Below are 16,302 nucleotides of genomic sequence, written 5' to 3' on the forward strand. Positions count from 1 at the left end.
ATGCTTGTTAAGGCTTTGAAATATTTACTTTGTATATGTGTGGCTACTTGGGCCCAATATGGAGCATTATATCATGCAACCTGTCATAAGCAAGTCCTTCACTTTCTAGCAGGTAAATATTATAGTTATTATTGTCCCACATATTCCAATACATATATATGTATGTATATAACATATATAAAATATATATTGTTGTATAATGCTTAATGTATATATGTGTGTGTGTGTGTGTGTATGTATGTATATTAAGAATTATTAAGATGGAACAAGCATAGATATATAGATATACATGGCATTTTATCAGTCATAAAACCTATTACATAAACGTGACCATAGATATATTTGGAGAAGAAAAATATAGTCTTTGATATATCTTTACAGCCATTTTAAAAAATCCAGTGATTTGTGTATTATGCTAACAAGTATACTTGTTAGCATAATAGTATACAGTGAACAGGTAGAATTTATTATTAACACCTACACATGATACATTAATATGATCAAGCTGGAAACATGAGGTGCCAAATTCTTTTGTTCAGATGGAAAGTGGCAAAAGGCAAAAAGCAGATTTTATAGAAGTAAACCTATATATAAGAGCATAGAAACATCAATAAAAAGATAAAGGAAGAGGGGGTTAATGTATCATGTTTATGCATTGATTATAATTTCTGCTTGTTTGATGTGTATTATCACACCCTTTTGCATACTTATGTAATACACATCATTACTTCAACGAATTGCTGAATTTTTGAAACAGGTGTAAAGATCTATATTTTTATCTTTGTCAAATCTATCTTGGATTATGTTTTTGTAACGTCACTTATAATAGTACAATACCATATATACATGCTAGTTCATCTTTTATCACTTTATTATACATTTGAACTATACATTTCTTATAGCCAACTCTTCTGTGGAATTATTTGTACAATTATTAGGAGGTTGGATTTTAAGAATCTGACTATTCTGAGTACTAATTTGGTGTTCATTTACAATACACTTATATTAGCATCTTTTCATCCACTATGTGTGTGTGTGTGTATAGTGAATTGGGGAGAAAGAGATGTATGGAGATGGAGGGTGATCAATATAAAATGTGGGTGGAGAAGACAGTATTAAAAATAAAAGATGGATAACAGTGAAATGGTTTTGGATAGTAAAAGCCCGTAAATGATATCAAGGAAAATCTGAAGTATGTATTCTGCTCACATTTCAACAGCAGAATATTGTAGTTAGAGGTATCATGGCTGGTATGAGTGTCTTGAGGAGGGAATTTGGTGGGTAGTGCAGTTGTGCACACATACACACATATATTAAAAAATATGTAATCAACTGCAGAATATAACCTAAAGAATAAAAAATCAAAATACTTCTGCTACATAATAGTTTTTATTGTCTAATTAATGTTCTTGAGCAGAATGCTGATACCATTGAAAGGAATAACATTGTAAGAACATAATCTATGACAATTAGTATCACATATAACAGTTCTTTCTCTGGTATTTAAATGGATCCATTTCTGCTGTTTAACTAGCATAACACCATCAGTTGTGCTATATACACAGTGCATATAATGTTGAATCATTCAGATTACAGCTTCACTTTGAAGGAAAAGAAGGAAAGAAAAACTTTCAAAAACTAAAATAAGCCATTATTTTTTAAATGTTTGAAGGAATAATTTTGTTGTTTCAAAAATAATTGTTCACAACTGAATTTTCTTTTCTTTAATAGTAACCATAATAATTTCATTACTTTTTCTTGTTTTTAGAAAGACTCATTGTTGAAATGATTTCTTTAAATCTTGAAACATCACAATTTTCAAAGTTTTTTTTTTGTAAAAATTTTCTTGATTCTCTGTTTGTTTTGAGGTTGGGTTAGCAAATTTTTTACTGTTTTTATTAAATTTTTTTTCAGCAAGTATCAACAAAGAAAAACAAAATATTGAGCTAACCATTCCAGTTATAAGGTAGGGTTTTAAAAAGACATATCTTTTGGGCTGAACTTTTCACAACCCAAATGTTCTTTTTTTTTTACTTTTAAAATTAAAACACAACCATTTTTTCAGTTTCTTCAATTGGTGCTACAATAAATATTGGTGCCATAGTAAATAAACAATAATAATCTAGTTTTAACTAACCAAGTATTTTATTTTACCTAAAGGTTATTCAACTTTAACTGATCTATTTTTTTTTTGTCTATTGTTAATAAAAATCGATAAGAATATATTGTTTTTCTTCACAAAGAAAAGAACTAATTTTTCTAATTTTAGTATTATTAACTGAAAAGAAAAACCTTGAAATAATGCTATGTAGAATCTAAAAACAAGACACACAAAAAATATATATATCTCAATGACAGAAGTAAACTTCAGCTTTAAAAACCCTGAAAATATTAGTCATAAAACATTGGGTATAAAATTATTCAACCCAGAGCTCATAACAGAAAAATATCTTACTTAGTCTCTTCTATCTTGTATACTTTTTTTTACCCAAGTATCATACTTAGCCAACTTTTTTTTCCGTAATCTAGCCTCTTCATGTCACACACATACCAGTGACATATTTACATTTTTTTTCCTCAATGAATTTATCTTTTGTAAGGACACTTTTCCCAATTTAATGGGATTATTACTAACAAACAAAACTTATTCAAATGTTTTCTTTTTGGTATTTCTTCAACCCTTTGTGATAGTGGTGTTGGAGATGCTGAAGTCCTGGCCTTTCAAAATTAAAACACCAGACCAATGTTTTTCTTTCTTTAGAAAAGAAATTTGATATGCTAATTTTGACATTTTCAAATAGCAAAGCACATATTGAACAACAAAATGAAAATATTCTCTATGAGCACTACAACTAGACACAGGAAACAGATTTTAATTCTAAGGAAAATAGTTTAAGAAACAAAATCTAAGGTGACAAACTAGTAAAATGCTTGCTCTATCCATATTGTATTTTGCTCATTTGCACACAATAATTTGACAGGCAGCAGTAAAGTGTAATGACAAGATGATAGCAAGAAAATCTCTCCATCAGGATATATTATATTCCAATTTGCAGAGAAATATTCATATATTGCTAATTAATGGATTATCCTCAGTTTTTTCAATTATATACAAACTCGTTTCTGATTTATAAATTGAAGTTATAAAAATCAACACCCTGACAATAAACTTCAAATGTCTAATTATATAAATGCATAAAGTCATGAAACATGGAACCAGTGTTCAATAAATAATAACAAACAAATTATTTCGACTAGATAGGCACAGCCTGTTGACATCGATTCGTTTGTTGACTTTTATCTGGAGACAGAAGTACGCTTTCTTCCTGTCTAAGATAAATTTGACGATTAAACATATTTGCCAGCATACAAGAATCACAAGACTTATTCTATGTACAACTTTTTCCAAGAGTATTTTGATAGAAGAGATGTACTTTCTATCTATATTTACTGGAATAAATAATGTCCCATGTCAAAAGATTTTGAGAGAACATTTTTTGGAATAAAAATGTGTCATATATGCTGTCAGATATAGAATCCAGTTTTATTACTGGTACTTGTTTTATCGACTCCAATAAGTTGAAAGGCTAAGTCGACATTAACAGGAATCAAACAGTATGATAAGGTGCCGAATTTGGTGCTGTATCAATAAGCACCAACCAATTTTAATTTTAAAAAATTAGTTTCCTTTTATATTTTTTCAACATGCTTTAAAAAATATTTGTTTTAAAATTCAATAACAATGTGATATCTCTAGTAGTTGATCTATAGCAATGGCTAAGGGATATATTAACAGACAGAAAACTCTTAAAGAGATTTAAATTGTATTATAATTGTTAAAGAGATTGAAATTTTAAAATTTAACTGAAATAAAATTGTACCAAATACATATTAAATAAATATTGATAAATATATACTTATGCAGGGACTCTGTGGTGCAATTAGCAATGCAGTAGCCTGGTAACCAATAGATACATGGTTTGAATCCTAATAGTGAACCTGTTTCTATTTTCTTTCTTAAATTGGTGTTTATAATGTCTAATATCATTCAAATAAATATCTTTTTAAAATTATGAATTTGAATTAAAATTATAATTTATATAGTCAACTTGAAATAAAAGTGAAATAAATATTTCAGTTAAAGCAAACTTATTTTGCTCATTCTGAACTCTAGGGAAAAACCAAGAGAACTTTGAAAATAAACTAAGAGGACTCCCTAATATATATTGTAAAATTGAGGAAAGAACAGTGTATGTTTTAGCTTTACTCTCTGTAAAACCTTTCAAAGTGATTACATTATCAAATAAATAATAAAAAGTATACACTGGATAATTTGTACCACTAATTATCATTGGTTTATAAATATACTGGATATCATAGCCTCGTTGTTTAAAAAATTGCTCTTCTCTATCTCCCTCACTCACTCATCTTCACATCAATATGCATAAATAAATCCACAACTAAATATATTTACACAAGATATTAATCTAATGCATGTTCATACACAAAAACAAAAACATACAATCATAAGATAGAGAAAGGATCATACAAAAATGCTACAATACAGGATCATTTTACTTGGTGCTTGCATAGAGTCTGAGATGTACAAGTGTCTAAGTAACAAAACATTTAAAATTACATATGTTGGGTTTTTAAAGGGGCATTTAAGAACCTATATCTCACACATGCAGAAAGAAAGGAAAAAAATAGAAGTAGGTTGTAGCAAAACTATGTGGAGTTCAAGTACTGAACTATAGAGTTCAACAACTGAAATGTGTCCTAAGTGTAAATTTTTATACTTTGCATGGATATAAAAGTTCTTAAAGATTTTTTGTTTCTATATGTGTATATTGTATAACTGAATTTGTTCAAAACTACTTCAATGCTTTATTCCCTTCCTTTTCAAAATGTAAAAGTTAAAACAAGGGAAATAATTGAAGCACTTGATTGGAAACAATCAATGCAGTAATAACAAATGTATAGAAAGGTTTGTTTTTTGTTGTATTATTCTTCACAAAATAATTATAGCACTAGTGACTTGATACGGAGTATTTTAATGCAAATGGACACAATAATAATTAAATTTATAAAATTGGTTTTTGTTTTTTTTTTCTTTTTTTTTTTTGGCTTTTAAACCAATTAGAAATTTTACAATATGGACTCATTCTATGTGAAATACTTGTTTCAACTAACAAGCAAGTAGTTAAAAAGTTACTTTGTTTGATAGAGAAACTATTGAACATAGGGTTCAATAATGAAATATTGCATTTTGTGTGAAATCATCTCTAACGTATGTGTTTATGAGTGTGAATTTTTTCTTCACTTAAAATCTTCATGGATATTATCTGTAAAATGATAAGACAAGATTCTTATTGATTAGCTATTTATAAAGAATTTACAGTCTCTTATTGTGGCCTAAATACTACTGAGTGGTATTTACAGATATTCTAATAATAACAATTTTCATTTTTCAAATCCTACTGAGTACTATTCAACTATTAAAAATTCAAGGTTTAAAACTATAATTTTATCTCTTTTGTATCATTAGACAAGCTCTAATATTTACATACACATTATTATATTACTAATATTTCTTTGTAATTTGAGGGACAGTTGGTAAAAGAAATAATGTTTAGATTATCCTGTTCAGAAAGTATTCAGTACTATTAGGTAGAATACTGCTTCAGTCAGTCTATTCCAACTGCGTGTGTGTGTGTGTGTGTGTGTGTGTGTGTGCATTGTGCATGCGTTCATGTGTATGCACAGGTGCACAACAATGTACATTCCAACAAGAAGTACACACAATATCAGCTATGAAATGACCTACATCTGACATCCCCTAAATCCATCTATAAAAACCTTTTAGCTAAAGTCATAAACAACACACAGACACTGCTTACCGAATATATAAAAAAACACCCACAACTAAAACTATTTTATCAGAAGTTCTTTAAACCTCTACTTACCAATCACTAGTTTCGATCTGTGTGGACATTCGTAAATTCACCAAAGGGTCATTCAAGAGGATTCTTCATTGAATTTTTCACACAAATTTTTCAATGAAATTTTATAAAGATGACCACATTATACATAGATGTTGGTTTTGAAATTTTTTATATATTTTTATATAAGACTAGGGATTCTCACCAAGTTCTTTTCAGCATGATCGAAATAGATACAGTTGATGCTTTTCTAATATATTTATATTTTCTCAGTTGCATTCAAAGTAACCTGCTTTGCTCCTTTATCTTTCCTGATCAGTTTATATATTAACCACTTGTAATGTTAACAAGTGTTATATATTATGTGGCTGACAAGTAATTGTCTTCAGTCCAACAGTGGCTGATGAAGCGTATAATCACCAAAGCATCTAGAAGTTCTACAAGATAACTTGTAGTAAATATTCCAAACCTAGCTAATGCACTCACTCCTCTTCTCATCAACTGTATTTTTTGCTTTATTCTTCAAGAGTTGTTATCCTTGCTGTTGTTTATAACCTCAAGACCTATGATCATAAGCATTCAGTCTTTCATTTTTACCTCAGCCACAATGTATCTAAAACTACATTATCCAGTATATGTTTCCTTTTTCTGACATGGCATGGTTTAATTTGATATTGTAGTTACTATTCTTAAAGTTTATGCATGTTCATAGTGACTCCATCTTCAGCATGTTTGTAGAGGTTTTTTTTTCTTTGTGCAACACCAAATCAGCTTTGTAAGAAAACTCATGGTATGCAAGTAGTCAACCAAATAACAAGGTATGTAGGGTAGATATTGCAGGCAATTTGGCTGCAGTTATTAGCAGGTTAGATGACTGCACAGTGCAACAATTCTCAAATGGTGTGTTGCAGCACCTTGGTGATTTACAAGGGTACCTAGGAGCACCAAGGATTTTTAAAATGAAATTTAAGGCTATAGAAAATCCTTACTAATGCTTGAGTGTTTTGAAAAATATGTTGATCATAATTTTGTTATAAACAACTTTATAAAACAAAGTAAACAATAGTTTTCTATATATTTTTCTTTCAAATTTTAAAACTTTAAAACAGTTTTATTAACTTTCCATGGGAAGTGTGCCAGTAAGCTTTTGATCTCCAGAGTGTCATGAAATCAAAAAGATGGAAAGTATTTGTGTAAGGGCTCCCTCATTTTTTTTGTGTTTTTGATAAATGTGTATAAACATCTACATATATATTGATTATATAGTACTGCTTTTTTTTCTGTGTATCATTTTTTATCCCTACATAAAGGGTTTTTTTAAAGATGTGTATTAGTTAAAGGAGCAGTTGTTAATAGTTCTTTCTATAATCTTTAACACAACTGCAATACTCTTATTTATATAGTAGCTACACCTATTACTATAAGATCTATGGTACATGATATTATAACTATTGGGACTACATTATCATTTAAGAAAAGACAAACTGTTTGCAAGCTAAAACCTTCCAAAAAGTAAAACTGCCAATATTGAGGATATATGCCAGTTTTGGATAAGATGTAATAATAGCAGATGCTACATTTGGAATTTACTAACAATCTTGATGTCCTAACAAAAAGGACAGCTGAAATTTCCAGAAGTTATATAATAAAACATTTTATATGTTTGGTAAAAACACAAATCTAAATGTATACATCAGAAAATTATAATAAATAATCTGCCATACAAAGTAAACAAACACTTTAGTTACTTCGTTATAATAAATACTTCACCATATTGAATAAACAAACAATTTAACCAATCAGTTATAGTTTATCACAATTAGTAAACAAACACTATAGTCAGTTATAACAAACAGTTGATTAGACACACTGTAATGCTTTAGTCATTTGAAATCAGTGATTGAAATGGCTTTTAGGAATAAGAGGTACACTAAGATCTGTGAGGCTCAGTTTGAGGAAGAGTGGGAAAGGTGTGGAGGTTAGATACTATAAGCACCCTCCATACACACCTATCTCTGAGCTGAGAAACAGGGAGACACCCTCTCTCTGTGTACACTCTCCATCTCTGGTTTGAATAAATAGTTCAAGATTCACAATAAACACTTTAGTTATTTAGTTATACTCATTAACAAACACTTTGGTCCATTAGTTATAATAAATAAATCATATAATGAGTAAACAAACATTTTACTCAGTTTTAATAAATTATTAATAATACTGAGTACACAAACAGTTTAGACAGTTATAATCAATAGTTCACTATACTGAGTAAAAAAACACATTACTCAGTTATCACAATATAGTCCACCATATTCAGTTAACACACTCTACCCATGTCTATAGCAATAAATAGTTCCTCATACTCAACAAACACACTAAAATGTCAGTAACAATAAATAGTTAACCACACTCAGTAAACACACTCTAGTATGTCAGTAATATGTTTGGTCATTAGTTTACCATACACTGTAAATGCACTGCAGAATGTCAGTTCACCATGCTTAGTAAACAAACACTCATTTGTCAATCATAATACATAGTTAATCACACTCAATAAACACATACTAGTATGTAAGTGATAACAAATATTTCATCAAACTGGCTAAACAAACACTGTACACAGTTAATTGTAATAAACAGTTCACCATACTCAATAAATACACCCTAGTATGCCAGTAATAATAAATATTTCAGTATACTCAGTAAACACACTGTAATATACATGTAATAATAAATAGTTCACCCATACTCAGTAAACACATTGTAGCATGCCTATAATAATAAACAGTTCCACCATACTCAGTAAACACTCTGGTTTGTCAGAAATAATTAATAGTTCACTTACGTTCAGTAAACACACTCTAAGATGTAACAATAAATAGTTCACCATACTCAGTAAACACACTCTCTAGTATATCAATAATAATAAATAGTTCACACTCAGTAAACACAGACTTGAGTATGTAATAATAAATAGTTCATCATGCTCAGTAAACGCACTCTAGTATGCCGGGAAAAATAAATACATTACCATACTCAGTAAATACACACACACTAGTTTGCCAATAATAATAATAAGTGGTTCACCCATACTCAAATACATACTCTAGTATGTAATAATAAATAGTTCACTATATATAGTAAACACACACTCTGTATGTCAGTAATAAAAAATAGCTCACCATACTCAGTAAATGCACTTTAGTAAGTCAGTAATAATAAGTAGTTCACTACATTGAGTAAACACATTATTCTGCTGTTAGTTGCAGCAGAACATTTAAGATACTCAAGAAACAAACACACCAGTGTAAGTTATCATAAAAAGCCCAAAATGCTCAACAAATACAGTAATGTCAAAACATACAACACAACAGAAAACAGTTCAGTTTGTCCATTATAACAGGTAGTTCATAATAATAATTAGTATACCGAGTGTATTCCAGTTTTTAAAATTGGTACACCATATTCCTATATGTCATAAGAAGTAATTAGGAGAGTAGGTATCAGGAATTGTATCTGGTCATAAAACACTGCCTCAAAATGTCCCATTCAACCCATGCCAACATAGAAAAGTGGACATAAAAATGGTGATGATGAATATAGGCAAAAGGCTAGAAATTTAGTAGTAAGGAGTGTAATAAATCTTATCAACCTCAGTGTTACTTGACTGGTACTTTTTGTTGTCTGGAAGAACGAAAAGCAAAGTCAACCTCAACAGGATTCACAGTCAGAACACAAAGGGACATAATTCAATACTGTAAGGTATTTTGTCAGTTGCTCTACATATTCTGCCAAGCCACTACCTTCATTTCACAATAATCATTTAAAAATCCAGTCAGACTGTTATAAGTTGTTTACTACTCTCAGTAAAGAATGACATCGATGTTATACAGTTTACCATGCTCTATAAACAAACGTTTACATAAACACACACACACACACACATAAAACCCTATGCATCCACAAGTGAAACTCAGAGTAGCAAGAGAGTGACTTGACCAAAACAGCATGCATGCATACAATCATACATTGAACTCAGCAAATTAAATATTACTCAATTAAAATAAACTGTTTGCCATACTCAGTACAAACACACAACCTTCTATAAACAGTTCATCCATCTTTAAATAAATACTACAGTCAGTTACATTAAACAGTTCACTGTATCCAATAAATAAAACCTCAAACATTCATTTCCCCATTCATGCTCTGTATGTGTAGGATGGTGTTCTTTTCTGAAGCTATTTTTATAACTTTCTAAAGCTAATCACAGAACTGTAAAGAAGGAATAAACATGTTGTTAGTCCAGCTCAGGTTCATGCTTCGCCTAAATGTACAACACAACGGATTTAGAAAGGCCCAAACTTATGACTATGTGCCCAATAGCATAACTTCAAAATTATTGGAGTTCACATGTAGAAACAGTTACAGCAAATTGTTTATCATACTCATTCAACAAATATAACAATCAGTCCATTATAATAAATGGCCCACAATATTCAGTTAATGCACAACACTGTTAGACAGTTCCCCATTCTCAAGAAACAAATAACCCATTCAATAAATAATTCATCATGCTCAGTACACACACACACATACACCAGTTCTGTCAGTCATGAAAATTAGTTTACTGTATTTGTTTAAAAAATGCCACCGAAGTCTGTCAGTTATAATAAATAGTTCCTCATACTCAGTCTACACATACTATAATAGTCAGTCACTTCATGAACCCCAACAAAGAATGCACCACAGTCAGCCATTTACAATAAATGATCCCTGATCCCCCAATGCACAGTAAGCACATATCACTTAATTAACAGTTCACTAGAGACAGTAAACAACCCTCCACTACTCAATAAACAATTCACCAACACACTCTCACAATGTACATATCAAGATAAGTTATAGTACTTAGTTCACCAGATTGAACAACATACCCCCCACCTCTCCATCGATCAAACAGGATAAATAAACTGTATGTAGTGAACACGTCCAGTGGTCTATTGTAAAGAGCTAGTTTTCATTCTCTTTCTTCTCCTCATCATCATCTTAATTGTATTTGCTATTTACGCTTTGTTATTTTTTTCCCCCATTTTGAAATGAATTTCTTTTTTATATGCTGCCATTTATATTTAGCAGTTTTAGTCAATCTCCTTTATCTACTCACACAATACTGTCCAGTTTTCTTAATCAATAACTCATTCACTAGCTTAATCTCAAACCTTCTCAGATCAGTTGCTAAACAGCTTTATAACAGACTCTTCTCACACAAACAAACTCAAGAGAGTTATATTTTTCTCTTTTGTTTTTGTGTTTACAATATTGAACAATAAGGAGATGCATATGACGCATATGATGCCATATAGTTCCATCTTCCTTCAGTCTCACTTTTCCTTGTCTTCTCAGTTTGTGCATGAATTTCATCTTCCCAAACTTCATCATATTCCCTCTCGCTAATCTCACTGTCATCATCATCGCTGCTCTCTAGACTCCAGTCAGCAGGATAGGCAAGCATCCTCTCACAAGATGAAGAGGTTGAGGTTATCATTGTATTTCTGCTTCGACCGGCACCACTGCCACCACCGCCACTGCCGCCGCCACCACCACTACTGCTGCTGCTGCTACAGAAGCTGGCGCCAAGCTGAGAGGCAGAGCTTGGAGAGGTGTAGCTCAGAGCTTTCATTCTGGAACTGTGGAATTTGTGGAAATGCTTACCATCTTGACAGTCCATCAGGTATCCAATGATGGGCAGGGGAAGAGGGGATGCCCATGGATTAGGTTCTGGAATCGCTAGATTCTGCAAAACAAATGAAGTCATAAAACAGTAAACAGATAAATAAATAATGAGGCAGGGTATGAACTTAGAGACATAATTAAATACTGTCAGCTATTTTAACCAATACTCTACTGAAGCTGTCTAATTTTTGGTACATAACCATAAATTAAGGGTGATTGATTAAATCCTTACACTTAACTGATACTTATTTTATTAACATGGCACTACAGTGGTTTATTTTTGTATTAAAGAAAAATAAGAAAAATAAAAAGGTACCTGCTTTAATTGGTATTGCAGTAGATCAGCCATTGACTTTTGGTTTCTGCGATCTTTGAAAGACAATGGTGAACGACCATCCTGAATGAAAAGAAGATGTGAACAGTGTATGATAAATTAATAATGGAAAGAATGATAAAAATAATAAATAATGGCTTCTTAGCCACTGTATGATTAAGAAGCCATTACTTGCAAAGATGTTGTTTAAGCCCCACTGTATAGTACCTTGGTACCTTCAGAAAGTGTTTTCTATTATAACCTCAGGCAAACCAATGCCATGTAAGTGAATTTGGTAGACATAAACTTTGTGGAAGTGTGTGTGTGTATGTGTGTGTGTGTGTGTGTTTGTGTGTTTGTGTGCGTGCGTGCGTGTGTGTGTGTGTGTGTCCCAATACTGCTTGACGACCAGTTTTGGTTTGTTTAAGCCTCTCCTGTAACTTAGTGGTTTGGCGAAAGAGTCCAATAGAATAGATACCAGACTGGGGTCAATTAAAGTACTGGGGTCAATTAAAACCCTTAAAGGCAGTGTGCTAGCAATTCCACAGTTCCATGACTGATACAAGTAAAAGACAGAATGATAAATTTAATAAATAATGAAAAGAATGTTTAAAAAATATATAATAATAAACTTTTAGCTGTTAGTAACTGGATTACATTTTTGCAATATTTTTACGGGATACATCACTGGGTTGTGGCCATGCTGGGGTATTGCCTTTCAGAGAATAGTGGATTATATTGACCCCAATACATTTTTATTAACTGGTTTGTATTTTATTAACACTGGAAGAGTGAGCAGCAAAGATAACCTAGGCAGAATTTGAAATTAGCCAATCAATACATGCATTAACCAATCTATTCATCCATATATACATATCCAACAGGTTTCTTCACAGTTTTCATCAATCAGATTTCATTCACAAGGTCAACTTGAAGTTATGGTAGAAGACACTTACCCAATGTGACACATAGTAAAATCAAAATTAGAACAATGTGTTCATTAAACACTCAACTTCTACATCATAGGCCATAAATGCACAGAAATATGCAAACATATATCCAGCTGTAGAAACTCTGCCAAATTAGATTGGAGCCTGGTGTTGCCATCCGGTTTCACCAGTCCTCAGTCAAATCGTCCAACCCATGCTAGCATGGAAGGCGGACGTTAAACGATGATGATGATGATGATGACATATACACTAGTATATACTGTATTACAAGATCATGTATTTGAAGAAGAGTTGATAAATCAATATTCATCATACATCATCATCAATTATTGCTTTAACGTTCACCTTTCCATGCTTGCATAGGTCAGATGGAGTTTGTTGAGGCAGATTTTGTATGGCTGGATACCCTTCCTGTTGCCAACCCTCACTTGTTTTCAAGTAGACTGGAAACAAATGACACTGCTTGTTTGCCAGTGATGCTTGCTTACAACTATCATGTGATGTCAAGACAAGGAGACATAAATACACACACACAATATATATATATATATATATATATATCAAATGGATGTCTTATAAAACTATTCCGCACATACAATAACAGCCATGCCAACAATCCAACACACCTCCATCATCAGCTGCCCCACAGATATCATTATGGTTTCAACACCTGGACAGTACCAGTCAATCCAGCAGTGTCAACAGCACTAAAATAAGTGTTGTTTGGGAACAAACATACCTCAGATATCACCACATTTATTCAATCTTAATTCTAGGAATGATTAAACACTAACATTATTAATTAAACTACAACAAAGAAACCACATTTACCCTATGTACAAAAACTATCAGAAAATTAATAATTCTATAAATAAACCTATAACTAACTCCTAAATTATCTAACTAAATAGCAACTTAGCCCTTGAAGTTCATGAAGATAATATTTCCACCAGTCTTCCATAGTTATTAATTTAAAAGTGAAAGCTTTTATATTCTATTCTTTCCAAAACAAAATGAACTCAATTGAACTTAACTAATAATATAATTAATTCTAAGTGAACTACACTATTTCATAAACCAAAAGTTAATAATTAAAACACTCCATACGTATTAAATATTCGTTATCCTTAAATCCTTTAATGTTAAACTTATACCAGTAATTTAATAGATAATATCCTTATTAAGTCAGAAACTAATAAAAGAATACCTATAATTAACAATTATTATTAAAAACCTTGTTGCGATTAAAGCTAAATATATAACTGTTTAAAAGATAATATAAAATATAAAGTATTACCACTTACATGTTATCTGGACACATGAGGTCAACTATTTTCTCAAATGACTAAATCTTTGGTGGCGTGGTGCATAGTCCACTACTTTCTCAAATGTCTTAACTATTTGGTGATGTAGCACTCTACCAAATCCATTCAGAAATCTTTGGTCAACCCAGAGCTATATTATATTTGGGACTGAACCCAAAACCACATGGTTAGGAATCAAATTTCTTAACTACATAGCCTAATTTTTAAAATTCTTAAAATATGTGTTTCTTTACCTGAAAAGACTAATGTATTTACAATTTTTATTTCAAATGGCTTTACATACATTTTTGTTATTCAAAACAAAGAAGTTTAATGCCAGGCTTCTAACAAGAAAGATTGTAAAGTTCTTTTGAACTGAATGTTAATCAGAAAAAAAAACATTCTTTTTTGTTCTATAGATTTAGTCTACATTTAAAGTTCCAAATACACACTAAATGTAAAGGGCAAACATTTTCACAAAACCTCCCTCAATGCTACTCCCCCACACAATTGAGGAATCTTGTCTTGCATGTAATTTGGCGACTTTGTTGGTACTAGTGTCACATAAAAAGCACATAGTACACTCTGTAAAGTGGTTGGTGTTAGGAAGGTCATCCATCCGTAGAAATCCTGTCAAAGCAGACAGTGAAGCATGAAGTCCTCTGGATTGCCAGCTTCTGTCAAACTGTCTAACCTATGCCAGCATTGAAAATGCACGTTAAATGGTGATGGTGATGATGATAATGATGATGAAACACATACCTTATCAACAGTAAACTCAGAACATCCATAATCAATCAATATATTTGACATTTCATTATCTTCAGGCATTCCGTGTGCATAGTGAAGAGCAGTTCGATAAAACTGGGGGGAAAAAAAGGAAATTACAATGCAAATACAAAATAAAAAATAACAAAATCAATTTAAAAATAAAATATTGTTAGAAACTGTGATGTGATAAATCCTTCACAAACACAAATATAGGAATCAGCTGTGAAGTGAATTAGATATTAAATTATTCACAGCCAGGACAATGTCACTCAATAACTGATAACTGGATTGAAGGTGCAGACTAACTATGTGTTCAAAAGGAAATTTGATTACAAAAGGTATTTTAGAAATTCATAGAGACAAGAGAAAAATGCATTTAGTATATTATTAACTGCTTATGCATTAAAAACTGTTCTAGTCAGAGATAATTTGAAAGAAAGAGGAAATGGGTAAAAATTAATTAGTAACATACTAAGAAGTATACTAACCTGATCTCTTAAAGAGTCAAGACTTAGCTTATTTTTATAAACAAGGGTGTGAACTAAAGTCCTTACAATTGGGACATAACTTCTAAGAACTGCCTTGTGAAGTACAGGTTGACCATCGCCCTAGAGAAAGCGGAAGATTTCATATGGATTATTAATCATCCAGATAAAGAATAAATAAATGTTAAAGGAAAATTATATGACATCATAGAACATCTGAACGAATAAATTCTAGAGCTCTAAGTGGTTTATGTGCTTCAACACTGCATAAAAACATTTTTGAAGATGGTTAGACATACTTCCTTATAAAGACTAAACAAATGTTTCAACATTTTCAGTCACATTCCTTTACAGACACACATTTACATGCACATATATAAAAAAACTCATATATACACACATAATATATAGACATACATCATATGCATTACATTTAACCTACCCAATCCTACCCTCTCTTCTATTTCATGTTTCATGTATTCGTGCTTCATACTTTTTTGTTGTACACGTTTCATGACGTCCTGTGCCCACATATGCATATATATATATATATATATATATATATAGATGTAAGTATGTACATATACGTATGTATATATGCATATATATAAATTATTTATATATATATATATATAAAACAGAGAGAAGGAGAGAGATATTTAGACAGTGTCACGTGACAACTTGCTGGGGCAGCCTGCTGGAGCCTAGCAGCAGGTATAAAAAGGGGAATTTGACAAGACAATCAGTCGGACGCTGACACTCGTTGATGCTGCATCGAAGAGGCCAGGGAATAGAAGAAAG

General features: G+C 31.3%; 1 protein-coding gene across 1 annotated transcript in view; it reads right to left on the reverse strand.

The window, feature by feature from the left end:
• Positions 1 to 1,370: 1,370 nt before the first annotated feature.
• LOC106880455 (uncharacterized) overlaps positions 1,371 to 16,302 on the reverse strand; it is a 17,963-nt gene continuing 3,031 nt past the window's right edge. Inside the window, exons 4-7 of the mRNA XM_052971879.1 lie at positions 15,505 to 15,624; positions 15,008 to 15,109; positions 11,995 to 12,075; positions 1,371 to 11,739 (exon numbers count right to left, since the gene is read on the reverse strand). Of these exons, the coding sequence (XP_052827839.1) occupies positions 11,257 to 11,739; positions 11,995 to 12,075; positions 15,008 to 15,109; positions 15,505 to 15,624 (786 nt within the window). The 3' untranslated portion in view covers positions 1,371 to 11,256. The remainder of the gene's footprint in view (positions 11,740 to 11,994; positions 12,076 to 15,007; positions 15,110 to 15,504; positions 15,625 to 16,302) is intronic.

The sequence above is a fragment of the Octopus bimaculoides genome, chromosome 1, assembly GCF_001194135.2.
Source record: "Octopus bimaculoides isolate UCB-OBI-ISO-001 chromosome 1, ASM119413v2, whole genome shotgun sequence".
In the NCBI taxonomy this organism is placed as follows: domain Eukaryota; kingdom Metazoa; phylum Mollusca; class Cephalopoda; order Octopoda; family Octopodidae; genus Octopus; species Octopus bimaculoides.